This window comes from Syngnathus leptorhynchus, chromosome 9 (genome assembly GCF_054491065.1).
Source record: "Syngnathus leptorhynchus isolate UIUO chromosome 9, UIUO_Slep, whole genome shotgun sequence".
In the NCBI taxonomy this organism is placed as follows: domain Eukaryota; kingdom Metazoa; phylum Chordata; class Actinopteri; order Syngnathiformes; family Syngnathidae; genus Syngnathus; species Syngnathus leptorhynchus.
In genome coordinates this window covers 1,113,747-1,131,182 of record NC_141203.1, presented here as the reverse complement: position 1 = coordinate 1,131,182, position 17,436 = coordinate 1,113,747, and the positions used below count along the sequence as shown (strand labels likewise).

Below are 17,436 nucleotides of genomic sequence, written 5' to 3'. Positions count from 1 at the left end.
CTGCTAACTAAGAGAATCCATGATCATAGTTGTGATTATGTGTTAAATTGATTATTGTGACAGTATGTGTAGATTGTCCCGATGTTTAATCAGTATCAAACATGTATATAATATTTATGTTCCATCTCCACATGAATGTATAGATGTGAGCGAAGACAAGGAGGCGGAAAGGGTTTATGGTGATACTAAGTGGTGGAATACTGAAATCCCATACCCGAGGTCACGTTTATCCAGTTGGAACCTAAACAAAATGCTGTTTGACGGAACACAAGTCAGAGAAAAAACATTTGCAAATGTCAAGTTGACAGACAGTTGACAAGATTTGGAAGTGAGAAACAGGATGAAGCATCCCTGAGAAAATTGTTACTTCCGTGAGAAAATGGTCACCTCATCTGGTTGAATCCGGTTGAGACCGGCCGAGATGCAGGTGCAGTCTATTCTGGAAGTATTTGGGTCATCTGACGCCAATGTAAGACGTCATGAAAAAAAAACTGGTATGTGACCAAGCAGGCATAGTACCTACCCACGAACTGAACTGGTACAAAAGGTTCGTTCGGACAAAGAGGATCACCCTCTTTCCCCCGGTGGGTTCTCCCCATTGGGCTGGGCCCCTGCGGCTAATGCCGTGGGTCGAGAACACCAATTAAATAAAAATAAATTTCATTATTTCTGAGATTAGCCCAAGGTTCGTTAAAATGAATTTATACTATCTTCAAATTGGACTTAGTCAAATTTTAACCTTAAAAACAGGCTAGGAGATGCAGAACTTGGTGCAGGAGAGAGGAGCCATATTTAGGGCGTCGTCATCTACATTCTTTAGGCCAGCCTGTTCTTTTAAACAGATTTCGAATTTTGGAACAAGGACACCCGATCACTCGACTTTTCCACCAAACAGCTTTTTAGACCTCTAGCCTCTCACCCTTTTTTACTATATTTTTGAGTTTTCAATCGAGAGAACTTCGAGACTGAATAATTTTTGCTCTATTGAGAATGGTGAGTGGAACTTATTATTAGTTGTTCGAACAATTAAAACTTGTAATTCTCTTTGTTGCTTATTCATTAAATTTCTACTTTATAATCATTTAATTTTGATTAATGATTATTTTGATCGTTTATGCTTTAAATCTCTTTTGTTTCTGTCATAGTCATACTTTAGACCAGTGGTTCCCAAACTTTTGCAGGCTGGCGCCCCCTTGGCTCCCCAGTGAATTCCTAGCGCCCCCCTCCCCCCACAGACACATATGGAAACAAACACCTCTTTCTTGATATTTGGTATGCTGCAATTTTAAAAGAGAAAGGTTAAACACAAATGTGTATTTCACAAATACACAACAAAACACCCCAAACACACACACACAGGTAAAAAGTCATATACATTCGTAACAATATATATCAGTGAATGCACCACCCTAACCATTTCAACAAAACACAACACGGCGCGTTCTGGCGAGTCCCCAATTTCATGTTGACTTGAACTCAAGATGATGTTGACCACCAGAATGCGGTTTTTATTAGAAAATTCTGAACATTACAAGCTTGAAATTACAAACCTGAGCTTTTGCTTTTGTAGTCTATGCTGTCGGATCTGACTGGGCCAGAGCGGCGTGCGGTAACCGGAGCCTGATGTGTCATCCACTGACTCATCCTGCTGCACGTGTTGTGTACAAACCGTCAAACAAACTTTCGAACTTCTGACTTTGACTTCAGACTGCCGCCCCCCTACCGCCCCGTTCTTCCTCACCGCCCCCCCAGATCTTTCCACCGCCCCCAGGGGGGCGGTACCGCCCACTTTGGGAACCACTGCTTTAGACCGTTCAGTTCTTTTTTAAATGAAGACAGCTTTAATCCTTGACATTAACTTGACAGAATGACACAATCTTAATAGGAAAGGAGAGCCGCTGAAACGGCCGCGATCGAGGAGTTCCTGGGTCTCGACAAAGTAGTTACTCAACCCTCGGGTTTCTTTGATTTCAGCGGGACTGGTGTCCGGAAATGATGGAATTAATCTGACAATAGATTAGTTACCTGAACGGCGGTTAGACTTGGAACGAATCTTCTTCTGTACCGGCTTAAATCAATTCTCGTCTTCCCTACATACTGCGTTACTGCAGAGGGGCTAAAGTACATAATTTTACCTTTTAAACAGAGCCGGTCACTTACATAAGGTAAGTGCACGATTGACACGGCCTTGGCGATCATCTTTGGCCAGGTTCTTGGCTGTCTCCCTCTGGCACCTACTGGTTTTATCTCCAAGTGACCTTCCTGTAAACATTCTCTTCCAGTCTTGCACATGCACCCACTTCACCCACTGTTGCCCCTTGTCCCTTCATCATCCTTCCAATTTTGTCATTTTGTACGGACTTATGTGAAGTTGTGGGTGTGACCATCAATTTGTTAATTTTCCCTGACTATGCAAAGTTCTTACTAACCACTTCCCATGCATTTGTTTGTTTGTTCTTTTGACACTCCATGTACTTGTTTACATTTTCACATTCTAAGTTTAATTATGCTTCCAACCATATTTTTCATTATTAGTCAAAACATTTTCCTTCTGTCCAGAACATTCAGTAGTAATCCAAGGCTGACGTCTAGCATTAGGCAAAATACAGCGTCACTTCAAGTATTAATCAAAACATAAGATATAATCAAGTACAGAACATTCTTTGACACCTTGAGCAGTGTCCGTGATTTAGAATAACATCAAGCATGCATTAAATAGTTCCTTAAGGGTCATTATGCTATTCAGGCAATATATTAAAAAAACATTTATTTCAACGTGCACAGAAATACATATCAGATCATGAAGTTATAAAAACGTTTTATTAGTTTTATTATTAGTATTATTAGAAGTTATTAAAAGTTATAAAATGTCAAGATTCAAGAGTTTTTATTCGCCATGTTTGAGCGTGCCAAACAAGGAATTTGACTTTGTTACATCACAGCCTCTGTTCAACATTTAGGTCACTAACAACACTCAGGACATGTGAAAAATGACAAATATTCTCAAACATCCCCTGATCTTAAACTCCCTGGAGGGCAAGGACAAACTCAAAACTCCAACGAGGGGAAATGAGAAACCTTGAGAAGAGACCACAGATGGGAGGGTCCCTCTTCCAGGATGACCAGGCTGCGATAGATGCAGAGAGGACACATAGAACAAACAGTGTAGACAATTCAAAAAAGGTGTGGAGAGCAGGATATTATTGCACAGCAATGACTCTGAGACTCTGAGTGGTGTGAGTTCATCAGAGCAACAACCTGTGGGAAGAAGCTGTCTCTGTATCTGCTGGTTTTGGCGTACAGAGCCGTCGGGGGGGGAGTAGTTCAAACAGACTGCTCCTGGGTGAGAAGGGTCTGTAGAGATGTTGCTTGCATGTTTCCTGGTCCTGCATAGGTACAAGTCTTGGATAGATGGGGGGTTGATTCCAGTGATCTTTTCTGCAGTCTTGATTGTCCGTTGCAGTTTGGAGGCTGATCCAAACCAGACAGTGATGGAGGTGCAGAGGACAGAGTGGATGATGGCAGTGTAGAAGGTCTTCAGCAGCTCCCGCGGCAGATTGAACTTCCTCAGCTGTCTCAGGAAGTACAGCCTCTGCTGGGCCTTCCTCCGGACAGTCTTTGTGGCCGGTCCATTTCAGGTCCCGAGAGATTGTGGTTCCTAGGAGCTTGAAGGTGTCTGAGGAGAGAATAGTATTACTACGGATAGTGAGGAGTGAAAGTGGTGAAGGGTCTCGCCTGAAGTCCACTGTCTTGAGCGGGTTCAGCTCCAGGTGGTTTTTGCTGCACCAGTGGACCAGCCGCTCCACCTCCTGTCTGTACGCAGTCTCATCACCGTCCCGGATCAGTCCGATGAGAGTGGTGTCGTCTGCATACTTCAGGAGCTTCACAGGAGAGTCACCTGAGGCAAAATTGTTGGTGTAGAGAGAGAAGAGCAGTGGGGAGAGGACACACCCCTGAGGAGAGAGAGTATTGGTGGTCCGGGTGTCAGATGTGATGCTCCCCAGCCTCACATGCTGTCTCCTGTTGGTCAGGAAGTTAGTGATCCACTGACAGGTGGAGGCAGGCACCGTGAGCTGGATGAGCTCCTGTTGGAAGATGTCAGGAGCGATGGTGTTGAACGCCGAGCTGAAGTCCACAAACAGAATCCTGTCATTACCATATATAAAGATGTCTCGTTATGTCTTCTTTATTGGTTTGGTGCGTAGATAAAATTATATGCTTAAAGTGTTTCTTTTATAGATTTAATATGCGAATATACTTGTCTGCTTATGTACTTTATTCAATGAGGTTTGAGCATATCTGTTTTTGTAGCTAGGCAGGACTTTTTGTATTTCGACCCCACTTATATATGTGTGTGTTTGTGTGTATGTGTGTGTGTGCGTGTGCGTGTGCGTGTGCGTGTGTGTGTGTGTGTGTGTGTGTGTATATATATATATAGATATATAGATATATAGATATAGATATATATATAAAGGTCCCCCCCGCTACTTTTTCGTGTTTATTCACATTTGCCATTCGCAATAGCTAATCTGTTGTAAGGCAGGTCACGTGAAGTAAAGTTAATTATAAACGATATAGTTTGGGTTTTTGGACTGGAACAGACAGGGCCTAATTTAAAAAAAACAAAAACATACCGATCCAGGTATTTTGGCCTGAATCAGATTTAATATGGATCCATCGGATTAGACCATCCCTGTTTCTTATCATGTACGTCAACGTCTATAAGACAAAAACATACTTTTTTTTTTTTTTAAATAATTTTTATTTAATTTTGGTGTTAAAATAGGCCTCTGATACTTGTGGTGCTGCTTTGTCATCTCAGGGTTCAAAACGGAAATTTCATATCAATGTCGACCAATATTTGATCATGTCCTTCCCTCTCTATGCTTGAAAATATTGACTTCTTTCAGCACATTGACATGAGTAAAATATGTATATCCTGTCTCTTCAAACACTGACATCATTTTGAGGCATGTCCTCCCAGATAATTTTATATGCTTGGAAATGCTTTCTTACTGACACTTTTTCCTCACCCCACAGATACCCAACTGTAAACTGCAAGAGGAGGATGGCGACTGTAAGTTCAGTGCTTGTATCATTTTCATAACATTTAATAGGTACAACTAGGTGCAGAGGTATTTGGACGATTGCAATGTTTTTTTTATTTTGACCTTTATACACCACCACATGGATTGGAACAAAAAATAAGATTGTCATCTCAAATGTAAGAGACTGCACAAAACTACAGCATTTTAGACTTCAGAATTTTTATTTCATGAAAATTGCCAAAGGTTTCAGAGAGGCCTAAAAAATTCTTTAACATTACAGTTGTACAGGGTCTGGCAAAAATTTCTGACACATTTGTAACGTGAATAAAAACCCCATATATAAGTTGCTCCGGAGTATAGGTCGCGTTTTGGGGGAAATTTATTCGACAAAATCCAACACCAAGAACAGACATGAACGAGCAACAACAGGCTAAACGATAGGTATGCTAACGTGACATAAACACAAACAAAGAGCTGAGAACGGGCCTGACATAACATTCAGAGTTAGTCTAATAACTATTACATAAATAACACATTTATAAAACCATCTGTGTCACTTCAATTCATTAAATCCATCGATCATCCTTTATGTAAACAATGCACCGCTGACGTCGGACTCGCAAGTTGCATTTCTAATTATTCCACAGACCCATTTAACGATATATAAAGCAGGGGTCCCCAACCCCCGTGGCCACTTGGTACCGGGCCGCCAAGCCGCACAGGAAAAAAAAAACATTGTTTTCTTTTTTATCAACGATCAATTCATTCTGGCGAAGACGCTCGTCCCGATCACATGGCATGTTTTCCCAGTCGAGCCCGTAAAAATGAGTAAGAATTTATTTTGAAAAATATAAAAAATTTGACAATTCTCTCCCAATTACATCCGTCACTGTGTCCCTTGACACAAGACGCTCGTCTCAGTCACGTGACATGTCACCCCAGTCGAGCCCGTGAGGCAAGCAAAAATGAGCAAGAAACAGAGGTTTGAAAAGCTTCTTCGGAAAGGGAAAAAAGCCCAATGAGGGGACTGAAGAAGAAGAGGCTACCACTTCTAAGAAATGGAAAGGTGCATTTAAAAGAACATTTCTGGAGTCATACTTAAAATATGGTGACAGGTGACTCTGACGCACCAGGCGCACTTGGAACATGTGGCGACAGGCTAGCTAACGAGGCAATGAAGCCTTCCAAACTGCTTCGGCACATGGAGACCAAGCATTCTGCATTAAAAGACAAACCTTCCCCACTTCGAGTGTCATTGTTTCCGATTACGATTAGATGGGGCCGGCTAGTTTCTGAGAAACGAGCTTAGTGCTCCCACTAATTCAACGTAATGTCGTTTATACTTGTTTTTATGCCAGTCATATCATTTTATTTAATCGTATTTATATATTTATTATACATGTATTATTTATGATGAGGATGATTGAACTTTATGCATTGGGGAAATTTATTTGTCACAGCAGCGCATACGAGTGCAAGAATACAAGCGCTAAAATTTCAAAAAGGATAGATAACAGACAAAGAAAGACAAGTGCCGCTAGCAGAAACGAAACACAATTTCATCAGGTGACACTCATGTTGTAGAGTCTGACAGCAGAGGGAATGAAGGACCTGCGGAATCGTTCCTTCCTACACCTTTATTTATATGAATTTATTATTTATTTATATAAAGGTCGGTCTGCAAAAATATTTCTGACGCGTAACCGGTCCGTGGTGCAAAAAAGGTTGGGGATCACTGATATAAAGTATATTTCAACTATAACAACAACTACAACTAATAACTATCATATTACAACAAATATTATCAAACCATCTGTCACTCCAAATCATAAAATCCATCAATCAAATTCCTCGTCCTTTGTCAACAACGCCGCACGTGCGCCCTGACGTCAGCCTCGTTGTTATTCCACAGATATAACTATATTGTAGCGTTAACAAAGTACAAGCAAAGACGTGAGTTTGGTAAACAGCTCTTTATTTAACAAAACAAGAGTCCAACAAGGCAACAACTACTGAACTGTAACGATAAAAACATAAACAAGTTGCTACACGAAATAAAATATATCAAATAACTATAACATAAATAGTTCACCGCCACACAGCCCCAAGCACCGGCGTGGACTTCCAGGCGTGCGGCGGCGTGGACTTCCATCCCTGGAGGTGGCATTTCCAGCCACAGAGGTGGAAGAGAGCTCCATAGAATAGGACCGGGCTTGCGTAAAAGCCATGTCCGAGCCCCATCCACCGTCCCCGGACAGCCACCCGGCCGAGCGCTGGCCGCCGACTTCCATCCACGGAGGTGAAAGAGAGCTACGTAGAGTAGGACCGGGCGTGCGTAAAAGCCATGTCCGAGCCCCATCCACCGTCCCCGGACAGCCACCCGGCTGAGCGCCGGCCCCCGACTTCCATCCACGGAGGTGAAAGAGAGCTCCGTAGAGTAGGACCGGGCATGCGTAAGAGCCATAATAGTTTTTCAAACCTTCTGTGTCACTCCAAATCATTAAATTTTTCACTCTTCGTCCTCCGTGTCACTTACAAACAAAGCCGCTAATGATGCCGGTAGTATGTGGGGCCCTTCGTCATCTTTGTCATCCTGTGATCAAATCTTTGTCCTTTATGTAAACAACCGCCACGCCGCTGACGTCACTTGAAATTCAAATTACAGCAATCCCTTTCTACATCGCGGTTCGTTTATCGCGGGTTCCCTTTTATTTTATTTTTTTTAATTTTTTTTATTTTGAAAATTTGTGAAGAAAAATCACATAAGTCGCTCCTCAGTATAAGTTGCCCACCCAAATTAAGAAAACCCCCCCGCAATTTATAGTGCGAAAATTACGGTAATGCCATCTTGTTTTGTTTCATTTTCGAATAATGTTATTTTGTTTCGTTTCAGTTGCTAACATGAATTGGACCGGTGAGCATCGCGCTTTCATTGTGGAAACGTTTATCAAGAACGAATCTGTAACTGCAACACAACGAGCATTCCGTTTGCGCTTCAGACTTGGTAGACATGATCCCGTACCTGCTCGAAACACAATCTTGTTATAGGTTACTAACTTCACAGCCAGTGGACCAGCATTGAAACGAAAATCAATTGGCCGCCCTCTCACCGCCAGAACTCCAGAAAAGGACATTATTTCGAAAACGAAAATGAACTGAAACAAAATGGCAATATATATATATATATATACTTTTTGGAAAAAAAAACTTTGTTTTTTTTGTTTTATTTGCATTTTTTTAAACCGACAAATGTGTCAGATCATTTTGCTGGACCCTGTGCTCCATTATAAAAAAATATTAATCCAATGATCAAAACGATCATTTATTTTTGCACAAGAAAATATGTAAAAAAAATGTTAAGGCAACAAAATTCCTTTGAAACACTTAATACACACACACACACGTTATACATATACCGTAATTTTCGGACTATTAGTCGCTCCGGAGTATAAGTCGCACCACCCATAAAATGCACAATAACGTGAAAAAAAACATATATAAGTCGCTCCGGAGTATAAGTCGCACTTTTGGGGCAAATGTATTTGTCAAAATCCAACACCAAAAACAGACACGAACCAGCAACAACAGGCTAAACGATACGGTATGCTAACGTGACATACACAAACGAGAGGCTGAGAACGGGCCTAACGTAACATTCAGAGTTATTCAAATTATTATTACATAAATAACACGTTTATCAAACCATCTGTCACTCCAAATCATAAAATACATCGATCGTGTAAACAATGCCGCGTACGCGCGCCGTCGGACTCGTGATTTGCATGTCTGGCGTGATTTGTGCTCGCATGCTGTCCATCACGAGCAGAGCTTGCATCCTAAATTGCATTGCTGCCCCTACTGTTGTTTTATTTATTTATTTATTTATTTATTTAATTTTTTTTTTTTTTTTTAACATCACCGCACTAAATTCTCTTCACCAGACCTGTGCTTTTTAAAAACTAAAAAAAACAGTGCTTTCCCCTCCCAGTTGTTGCATCACGGCCAATGGTGAAATTTAAATCACCCTCGTTCAGTTTAGTTTGAAAATAACTATATTTCTTTTTCAGTTGTTTTTTTGTTGTTTTGTTTATTTGTTTCATAAACTTGAATATTGTGCTTTAAAGTGTGAATTGCTTTATTCGTTTTTTTCAGTGTATTAAAAATAATATGTGAGGTGATCAACTGTACTAGTAAGTAATGTGTTAATGATCAAGTACATTTTTTGGAAAAAAAACACATAAGTCGCTCCTGAGTATAAGTCGCCCCCCCACCCAAACAATGAAAAAAAAACGCGACTTATAGTCCGAAAATTAACTACAATTAAAACTAAACACCTAAACAACTAAAATTAAAAAGACAATTAAGTGCCATGATCGTAAAACAAACTGACATAAGTGTGCAGCAACATTCCTGCTCATAATGTTAATGTTTGTTTGATCAAACACAATTTCAAAATACTTTATTTTAAAGTTAAAAAAAAATCAAAATTCATGAATTCAACAAAGGTTTTCTTCAACATACTACAACATATAAACATAATACATTGACTATCAACATTATGTATTAATAATCTTTATATCTTAATAATAATAATAATCTTAATAATTTAGATCAATTGCACAGCCCTAGTTGTACTCCAAAGAATAGTAGTTTATTAAAAAAGATAATCATGAGAACACTGCACACTTCCAAATCAAAAAATGAAGAGAAAAATACAGTCACCCATATTTGGATATACTGAAGCAAGAAAGGGAATGATAGCACTCCCAGCCCCCTCACTGGAAGTCCGGTACTCCAACCTTTCAATTTTGACAAGCCAACCTCTGGAGGTTGTCTCAAAAGTTAGTCATCCAAAATGTATGTACACGGGCCGGGTGATTGGCAGCAGCATGACGCACATAGGCCAGCTGATTGGCAGCGGGGTGTACGCCACTGAACGATGGGTGGCCGCCACGAACAAGTCCAGAAGAGAAGGTGCTTGCCTCATCAGCGTCATCAAACACGGTCTGCTGCAGGCAGAATGCTTCCTAGTAATGGGGCCGGCCGATGCGCCAGCAAGTCTTGCAAACACCGATGGCGGCTGCGAGAGAGCTTCCCAGCAACGTAGCTGGCCAATGAGACTGGCAAGTCTGGTGAAGAATCTCAAATTTCATCTAAACATTCTTCCATGGGAAAGAACCTACTAGAATGAATCTCATTTAAAGAAATGACATGTTTTGTCAAGCAGGTAAACAAACTCGCCTCTGTCTTACTAAAAGAAAGTATCTTTAAAGAATGTACTAAGTCAGTGCTTCTCAATAATTTTCTGTGATGTCCCCCTAGGGAGAAGAAAACATTTCGCGCATTAAAGAAAAAACAAAATATAAGTAAAAAAGAAAGATCAACTTACAATAAAGAATAACTGTTTATAACATTGTTTTTTTTAGTCTGTAACAGAACAGATTCGATTTGCATCACTTTGCCTTAAATTACAAATAAATTATAATTATTCAAACTATAAACATTCTTGATCAACTGCCATTTTATGCTGGAAAAAATACAATAAAATAATAATAAACATACATAATATTAAATTAAATAACAGCAATAAATAATATTCAATTCAAAGTAATCAGCAACATTAACTCAGAAGCACAATATATAAAACATTTTAACCTTTTTTTTAATTTTTTTTTTTTTTTTTTTCCCCCATTTTCTGAACCGCTTAGTCCCCACGGGGGTCGCGGGCGTGCTGGAGCCTATCCCAGCCGCCATCGGGCAGTAGGCGGGGGACACCCTGAACTGGTTGCCAACCAATCGCAGGGCACACAGAGACGAACAACCATTCGCACTCACACTCACACCTAGGGACAATTTGGAGTGCTCCATCGGCCTATCAAGCATGTTTTTGGGATGTGGGAGGAAACCGGAGTGCCCAAGGAAAACCCACGCGGACACGGGGAGAACATGCAAACTCCACACAGGGAGGGCCGGAGGTGGAATCGAACCCGCACCCTCCTAACTGTGAGGCGGACGTGCTCATTTTAACCTACAAAACAAAAATGAATAAAACAATTTGTGCTCAAAACGATGCAGCATGACGGAGACCATATCCACGGCTGCAGGTAGTATCAGCTCTTCTGCAATGGTGTAGTTTTTTCTTGCACTGAGCAATTTGGTACGCTGCTGTATATGATGCTTACAGTGCTTGCTGATTGACTGAAGTGGCATTCACAAAGTGGGCTGATTGTTGGCAATATTCAGACTGTTTTCGCTGAAAAACCTCAAGCCTCTTATCAGCGTGATTAGGGTGCAATGACTTTATAAGTGCCACCTTAATTTATTTGCCTTCATACTGTCCGCAGCCAATATTGTAAGGCACAGTAAATACATCGTCTTGTCTCCCATCGTAGTTGCACTGAAGCCGAGCACTACGTACGCTTCGTCATATTTCTTTGTCTTAGCTTTCGTGTGACTCTCAATTCTCTTATCGCCGTCTCTCTCCGCCGTTCTTTTCAACCCTGTTAAATAATTTTCCATACACCTTTTATCGCCTGATCTGCGCGGTGTGTGTGTATGTTCTGTGCACTCTACACTGTATAGAGCGAATACTCATTGCGCACACTCTTCCAGTGATACGGCCACTCCCACCTACTGCAGTGGATCTCTAATTACCCTTTAAGTATAAGTATATTTAAGACGGCGGCGCGTGCACACGCAGCGACCTCGCTCTGTCCCAACAGAACGGTGTTTTGTTCATTTGAGAAGTGTTTGTCCGACAGTTTTACGTGTTCGTCTTGTCTTACTATGTCGTGCTACAGTACAGCAGGCAGGTTCGACTAGACATCGGCAGAAGCGAGTTTTGCATTCTGAACTTTGGAACAGAGACATTAAAGGAACTGTGACTACTCCGGCTTGAAACAACACTGGACTCGCCTGCTACTCCTTCCCCGGATAGAAAGCGTCGGAAGTGGTGTGCGAGGAGGCAGAAGAAGGGCAAGCGCGGAGGCATCAGGGCCAGGCTAGCGGCCAACCCAACTCGCCCGGCCATACCTTCCATTCTTCTGGCGAATGTTCGATCGCTGAACAACAAAATGGATTACATTCGACTGCTGAGATCTACGAACCGGACAGTGAGTAACTGCTGTGTGCTCGTGTTTACTGAGACTTGGTTAAATGTCAACATTCCGGACTCTGCTGTACAACTGGAGCAGCTAGCATGCTATCGAGCGGTCCGGGCCATTGTAAAGGGTGGAAAATCATGAAGAGGAGGAATCTGTGTCTACATCCGTGACGAATGGTGCCGGGACACTGTAGTTGTAAGCAAACACTGCTCGCCACTGGCGGTGTTTGTGATCATTAACTGCCGTCCTTTTTACCTGCCAAGGGAAATTACTGCGATTCTGCTAGTCGCGGTATACATCTCGCCTTCCAACATTGAAAGCGACAGGATCATGGCTCTTAGTGAACTGTACCAGGTTGTCAGTGAACAACAGACGGTTTCACCATCTTTGCTGGGGATTTTAATCATGCAGACCTAAAGTCTGTTTTTCCAAAGCTTCACCAGCATGTTAATTTTCCAACACGTGATGACAGCTTCCTGGACCTGGTCTACAGTGAACATAAAGGAGCTTTCAAAGCCACCCCCCTCCCCCACATTGGACTTTCTGACTCTGACTTTCTATACTGACTCTGTGACCTCTTACATCACGAAGTGCATTGATGATGTGACCCACACAAAATACATCGTCACTCAGGCTAACTGGAAGCCATGGCTGACAGGGTCTGTCCTCAGGCTGTTGAGGGCCAGAGACAAAGCCTACAGAGCTGGGGATGAAGCTGGCATGAGAACAGCAAGGGCGAAACTGTCCCGGGGCATCAAGGATGCGAAAAAGGCGTTCTCTTCCAAGATTACTGCCCACTTCAAGGACAGCAGGGATGCTCGGGGCCTGTGGCGAGCCATTCATACCATCACGGACTACAAGCCCGCGCCGCAGAGATGTGAGGGTGACGTCCCTCTGCTCAACGAACTGAACCGCTTCTTTGCTTGCTTCGACGCACAGAACGAGACTTGCCCGCTGAAGACCCCTCCCCATCCGGACAAGCAGCCCCTGTGCCTCTCTGCCGTTAGCGTGAGGAGGACGCTTGCTGCTATCAACACCCGTAAAGCGGCGGGCCCGGACAACATCCTAGGTCGAGCGCTGAAGGACTGCGCTGAGGAGTTATGGGTGTCTTCACAGACATCTTTAACATTTCCCTGCAGCAGGCCATCGTCCCGTCATGTTTCAAGGCTGCCACCATCATATCTGTGCCGAAGAAACCTGCTCCATCCTGCTTCAATGACTACCGCCCCGTGGCGCTGACTCCCATCATCATGAAGTGCTTTGAGCGGCTTGTCATGACACACATCAGATCCGTTTCCCCCACCCCACCCTTGACCTCTTCTAGTTTGCGTACCAAGCCAAACGGTCATCTGAGGATGCAATCTGCTCTGCCCTCCACTCAACCCTCACCCACTTGGAAAAAAGAGACTCGTACGTGAGATTGCTGTTTGTGGACTTAGGTTCTGCATCCAACACCATTTTACCACAGCTACTCATCTGCAAACTCGACAAACTGGGTCTCAGTATCTACCTCTGCAACTGGCTACTGGACTTCCTCTGTCAGAGGCCTCAGATGGTACGTGTTGGCGACAATATCTCAAGCAGCATCACGCTGAGCACGGGGGCCCCCCCAAGGCTGCGTGCTCTGTCCGCTGCTCTTCTCCCTGCTGACGCATGACTGCACTGCAACCTACAGCAACAACCGCATGCTGAAATTTGCTGACGACACAACTCTGGTAGGTCTCATCACCAAGGGCGACAAGACTCAATACAGGTCGGAGTTCGACCTTCTGGCCATGTGGTGCAGGGACAACAACCTCCTGCTAAACATCAGCAAGACCAAGGAGATTGTTGTTGACTTCCGGAAGGGTCACACCCAACACCTGCCACTTACCATCGACGGTGCTGTGGTGGAGAGAGTGAGCAGCACCAGATTCCTGAGGGTGCACATTAGTGAAGACCTCTCCTGGACCACCAACACTGCATTACTGCCGAAGAAAGCCCAGCACCGCCTGTACTTCCTGCGGAAACTCAGGCGAGCAGGTTCTCCACCAGCCATCATGACCACATTATACCGTGGCACCATTGAGAGCGTCCTCTCCAGTTGTATCGCTGTGTGGGGTGGTAGCTGCACTGAATACAACATGAAGGCCCTGCAGCGCATAGTGAACACAGCTGGTAGTATTATTGGTGCTTCACTCCCCCTCCTGAAGGACATTTGCACCTCCCATCTCACCCGCAAAGCGACCACGATTGTGTGTGATGTGAGTCACCCCGCTCACACTTTGTTTGATCTGCTGCCCGCTGGGAAGAGGTACAGAAGCCTGCGCTCCCGCACCACCAGACTCACCAACAGCTTCATACTCCAGGCTGTTAGGATCCTGAACTCTCTCACTCCTCGGCTGCGTAACGTCCCGACCTTCTGGGCCACGTTGGCAGCAGCCTTGCACTACTCCCATGCTATATTCTGACTGCTGTATGCACACATGCTCCATTTTCACGTTAGCATGATCGCGAATTAGAATCTTTCCGCTAACTCGTTAGCCTGCCCAGTACTTCTTGTTAACGTGTGTGTTATTAACTTACAGTCACATCTACATGTTACACGCACAACGTATAATATTTATATTTTCAATATTTATTCAAAAATGTCTGTATGTTATTTATACTATTAATATATTATTTACATGTTTGAAACAATTATTTCATGTTGTAATAAAATATGCACTTAAATGGTTTCATATACATTTGTTGACTCACAAAAAAATGTACAGATGAGAGGGTGACCCTACTTCGCAGAGTTCACTTATTGCGGGTGGTTTTTGGAACCAATTATCCGCGATAAACGAGGGATTACTGTATTAGATAACTTTCTGCAAAAGGGCTACGAGTCAATGACCACATTAGAGACAATAATCTTTACACGATTGGTCTATGTGAGACCTACTAGTTAATGACCACATTCGAGACCATAATCTTAACATGATTAGTCTTTGTGAGACCTGGTTAAAACCGAATGAAGTGCCCCTGCCGCTTAATGAGACCTCGCCTCCAAACTTTGTGAGTTCTCATGTCGCATGTCCTCGCAAGAAGGGTGGGCGTGTAGCCCGTAATTTCCTAATCTGATCTCAGACTTATTCCTCACTTAAACAACGCATTTGAAAAAAAAAAAAAAAAAAAAAGTTTTGTAAAACTTGTTCCTTGATGACTTGTTGACAATTGTTAGCTTCAAACTGCACTCTCGTAAATGATGCCTTCCTCTTACTATCATGTTGCGAAACATCTATCCAGCCATCATCTGAACCACTTATCCTCACGCTTGTCAAGGACATGCTGGAGTCTATCCCATCTGATTTACGGGCAGTCGACTGGGAACACCCTGAACTGGTTGCCATTAGGGCATACATAGACTACTATTTGCCTACTAGCTGTGTTTTCGTGGTGCGTCAGCTCCCGTTAAAACATTAAGGAGAATAGTTGTACACAAGTGGACCAAGCTGAACATACACAAAACATTTTATACACACACGTATATCATTACAGGCGTTACACCCTCACACAACAGTAACTTCGTGATTTGACCTAGAAGGTACCAAGTCGGTGACAACTCCCTTTAGGGCATCCGCTTTATTCTCGGTGCTTGGTAATTTTTTGAAAGGCCTCTTGTGTTTTAAATGTGTTTGTTTGCAACTCACATAAACTAGGTGTGCTTATTCGATCAGGTGTTGTACAGTAAAACCAGGGTGGCAACCTATCTTCCTGGGATTAATGGTCTGGTGCAGCACATTGCCAGCACCATGGGTTACTCTGCTATTGGATCCTATGGCTCTGGTGACCCCCATGCTCCAGTAGCTACATCCATAAATGGTACGGCTTACCATTTTCTCTTTCACATTTTAAACTGTGAGAAAAATTAAAAGGCTGCTGTCTTGGCTAAATGCTTTTTGTTCAGAATTTGAGCAAATGTCTGGACCAGATTTAAAAAATACTGTTATACTACTGAAATACTGCTTGTTTAATTACAGTTGCAGTTGCTTTCTGTTTCAGGACCTCTTAGATTGCAGCATGATGAGACCATGAGTCCTTCTAATGTCAAAGACCAGCTCTACTGCATTCCTGGTAATGTAGGGTTTGGATGTAATTTGAAGGTTTCAGAACAAAAGAGGATTCTGACAAAACAGATGATCCCTGATCCGCTGCATACCTCATCAAGACCTGAGAGATGTATCTCTGGACTGCTTATCAAAGATTTTTTTGTAAGTGTAGCACAGCGGTGGTCGGTTTTGGGGTTCAGTGTGTTATGGGGCGGTAGGGTGTTTAGAGTTGGGGCTTTCGGTGTTTTTTGCAAGGGGGGACAGTTTTACTTTAAAGCTTATCTCAACCAGAGTCCAGCGTTGAATTCTAGCCAAATTCCTAGTCGATTATTGTGCCTCGTAAATTCTAGTGGAAACCCACAACAGAGTTGCCATGATTAATGTATTTTCCGGACTATAAGTCGCTCCGGAGTACAAGTGGCACCGGCCATAAAATACATAATAAAGAAAAAAAAACATATATAATTTGCACCGGAGTACAAGTCGCATTTTTGGGAGAACTTTATTTGACAAAATCCAACATCAAGAACAGACATGAACAGGCGGCCAGGGGTGTCAAACTCCTTTCCTCGGGTGCCACATTCCTACATGTTTTCCAAGTTTCCCTCGTTAAACACACCTGATTCAATTAATCAGGCTCCTCCAGAAGGTGAAGATGAACTGGTCATTTGAATCAGGAGTGTTAAACAAGGGAAACGTGGCCCCCGAGGAAAGGAGTTTGACACCCTAACAATACAGTATGTTAACGTTACATAAACATAAACGAAGAGCTGAGAATATGCCTGACGTAACATTGACAGTTATTTCAATAACTGTAACATATATAACACATTTATCAAACCATCCGTGTCTCTCAAAATCGTTAAATCCATCGAAATCTTCGTCCTTTTATTAAAACGCCACTTCCGACCCCGTCATCAGTTGCAGTTCAAATAATTCCACAGGCTTGTATAATTATATATACATTATAGATCATAATAACATAAATAACAATTTTATCGAACCATCCGTGTCACTTCAAATCAATCAATCAATCCATCAAAATATTCGTCCTCTGTGTCAAAAAAAAAACAAAAAACAGCGCGACTGACTCCGGAAGTACGTGCGCCACTGACGTCAGACTCATCGTCAGCTGCGGCTCCAATTATTCCACAGAGCTATATAACTATATTGTAGTGTTACCAAAGTACCAGGCAAGTCGTAGGTTTGGTA

General features: G+C 42.7%; 1 protein-coding gene across 4 annotated transcripts in view; it reads left to right on the top strand.

The window, feature by feature from the left end:
* The window catches only part of LOC147050565 (cobalamin trafficking protein CblD-like), a 52,314-nt gene that overhangs the window by 7,305 nt on the left and 27,573 nt on the right, over positions 1-17,436 (top strand). For 3 of the 4 annotated variants that reach the window (XM_085919944.1, XM_085919942.1, XM_085919945.1), the window contains exons 2-4: positions 5,041-5,077; positions 15,835-15,997; positions 16,178-16,386. In XM_085919944.1, the coding sequence (XP_085776070.1) occupies positions 5,041-5,077; positions 15,835-15,997; positions 16,178-16,386 (409 nt within the window). The remainder of the gene's footprint in view (positions 1-5,040; positions 5,078-15,834; positions 15,998-16,177; positions 16,387-17,436) is intronic. The other variant, XM_085919943.1, reaches the window with a different exon arrangement.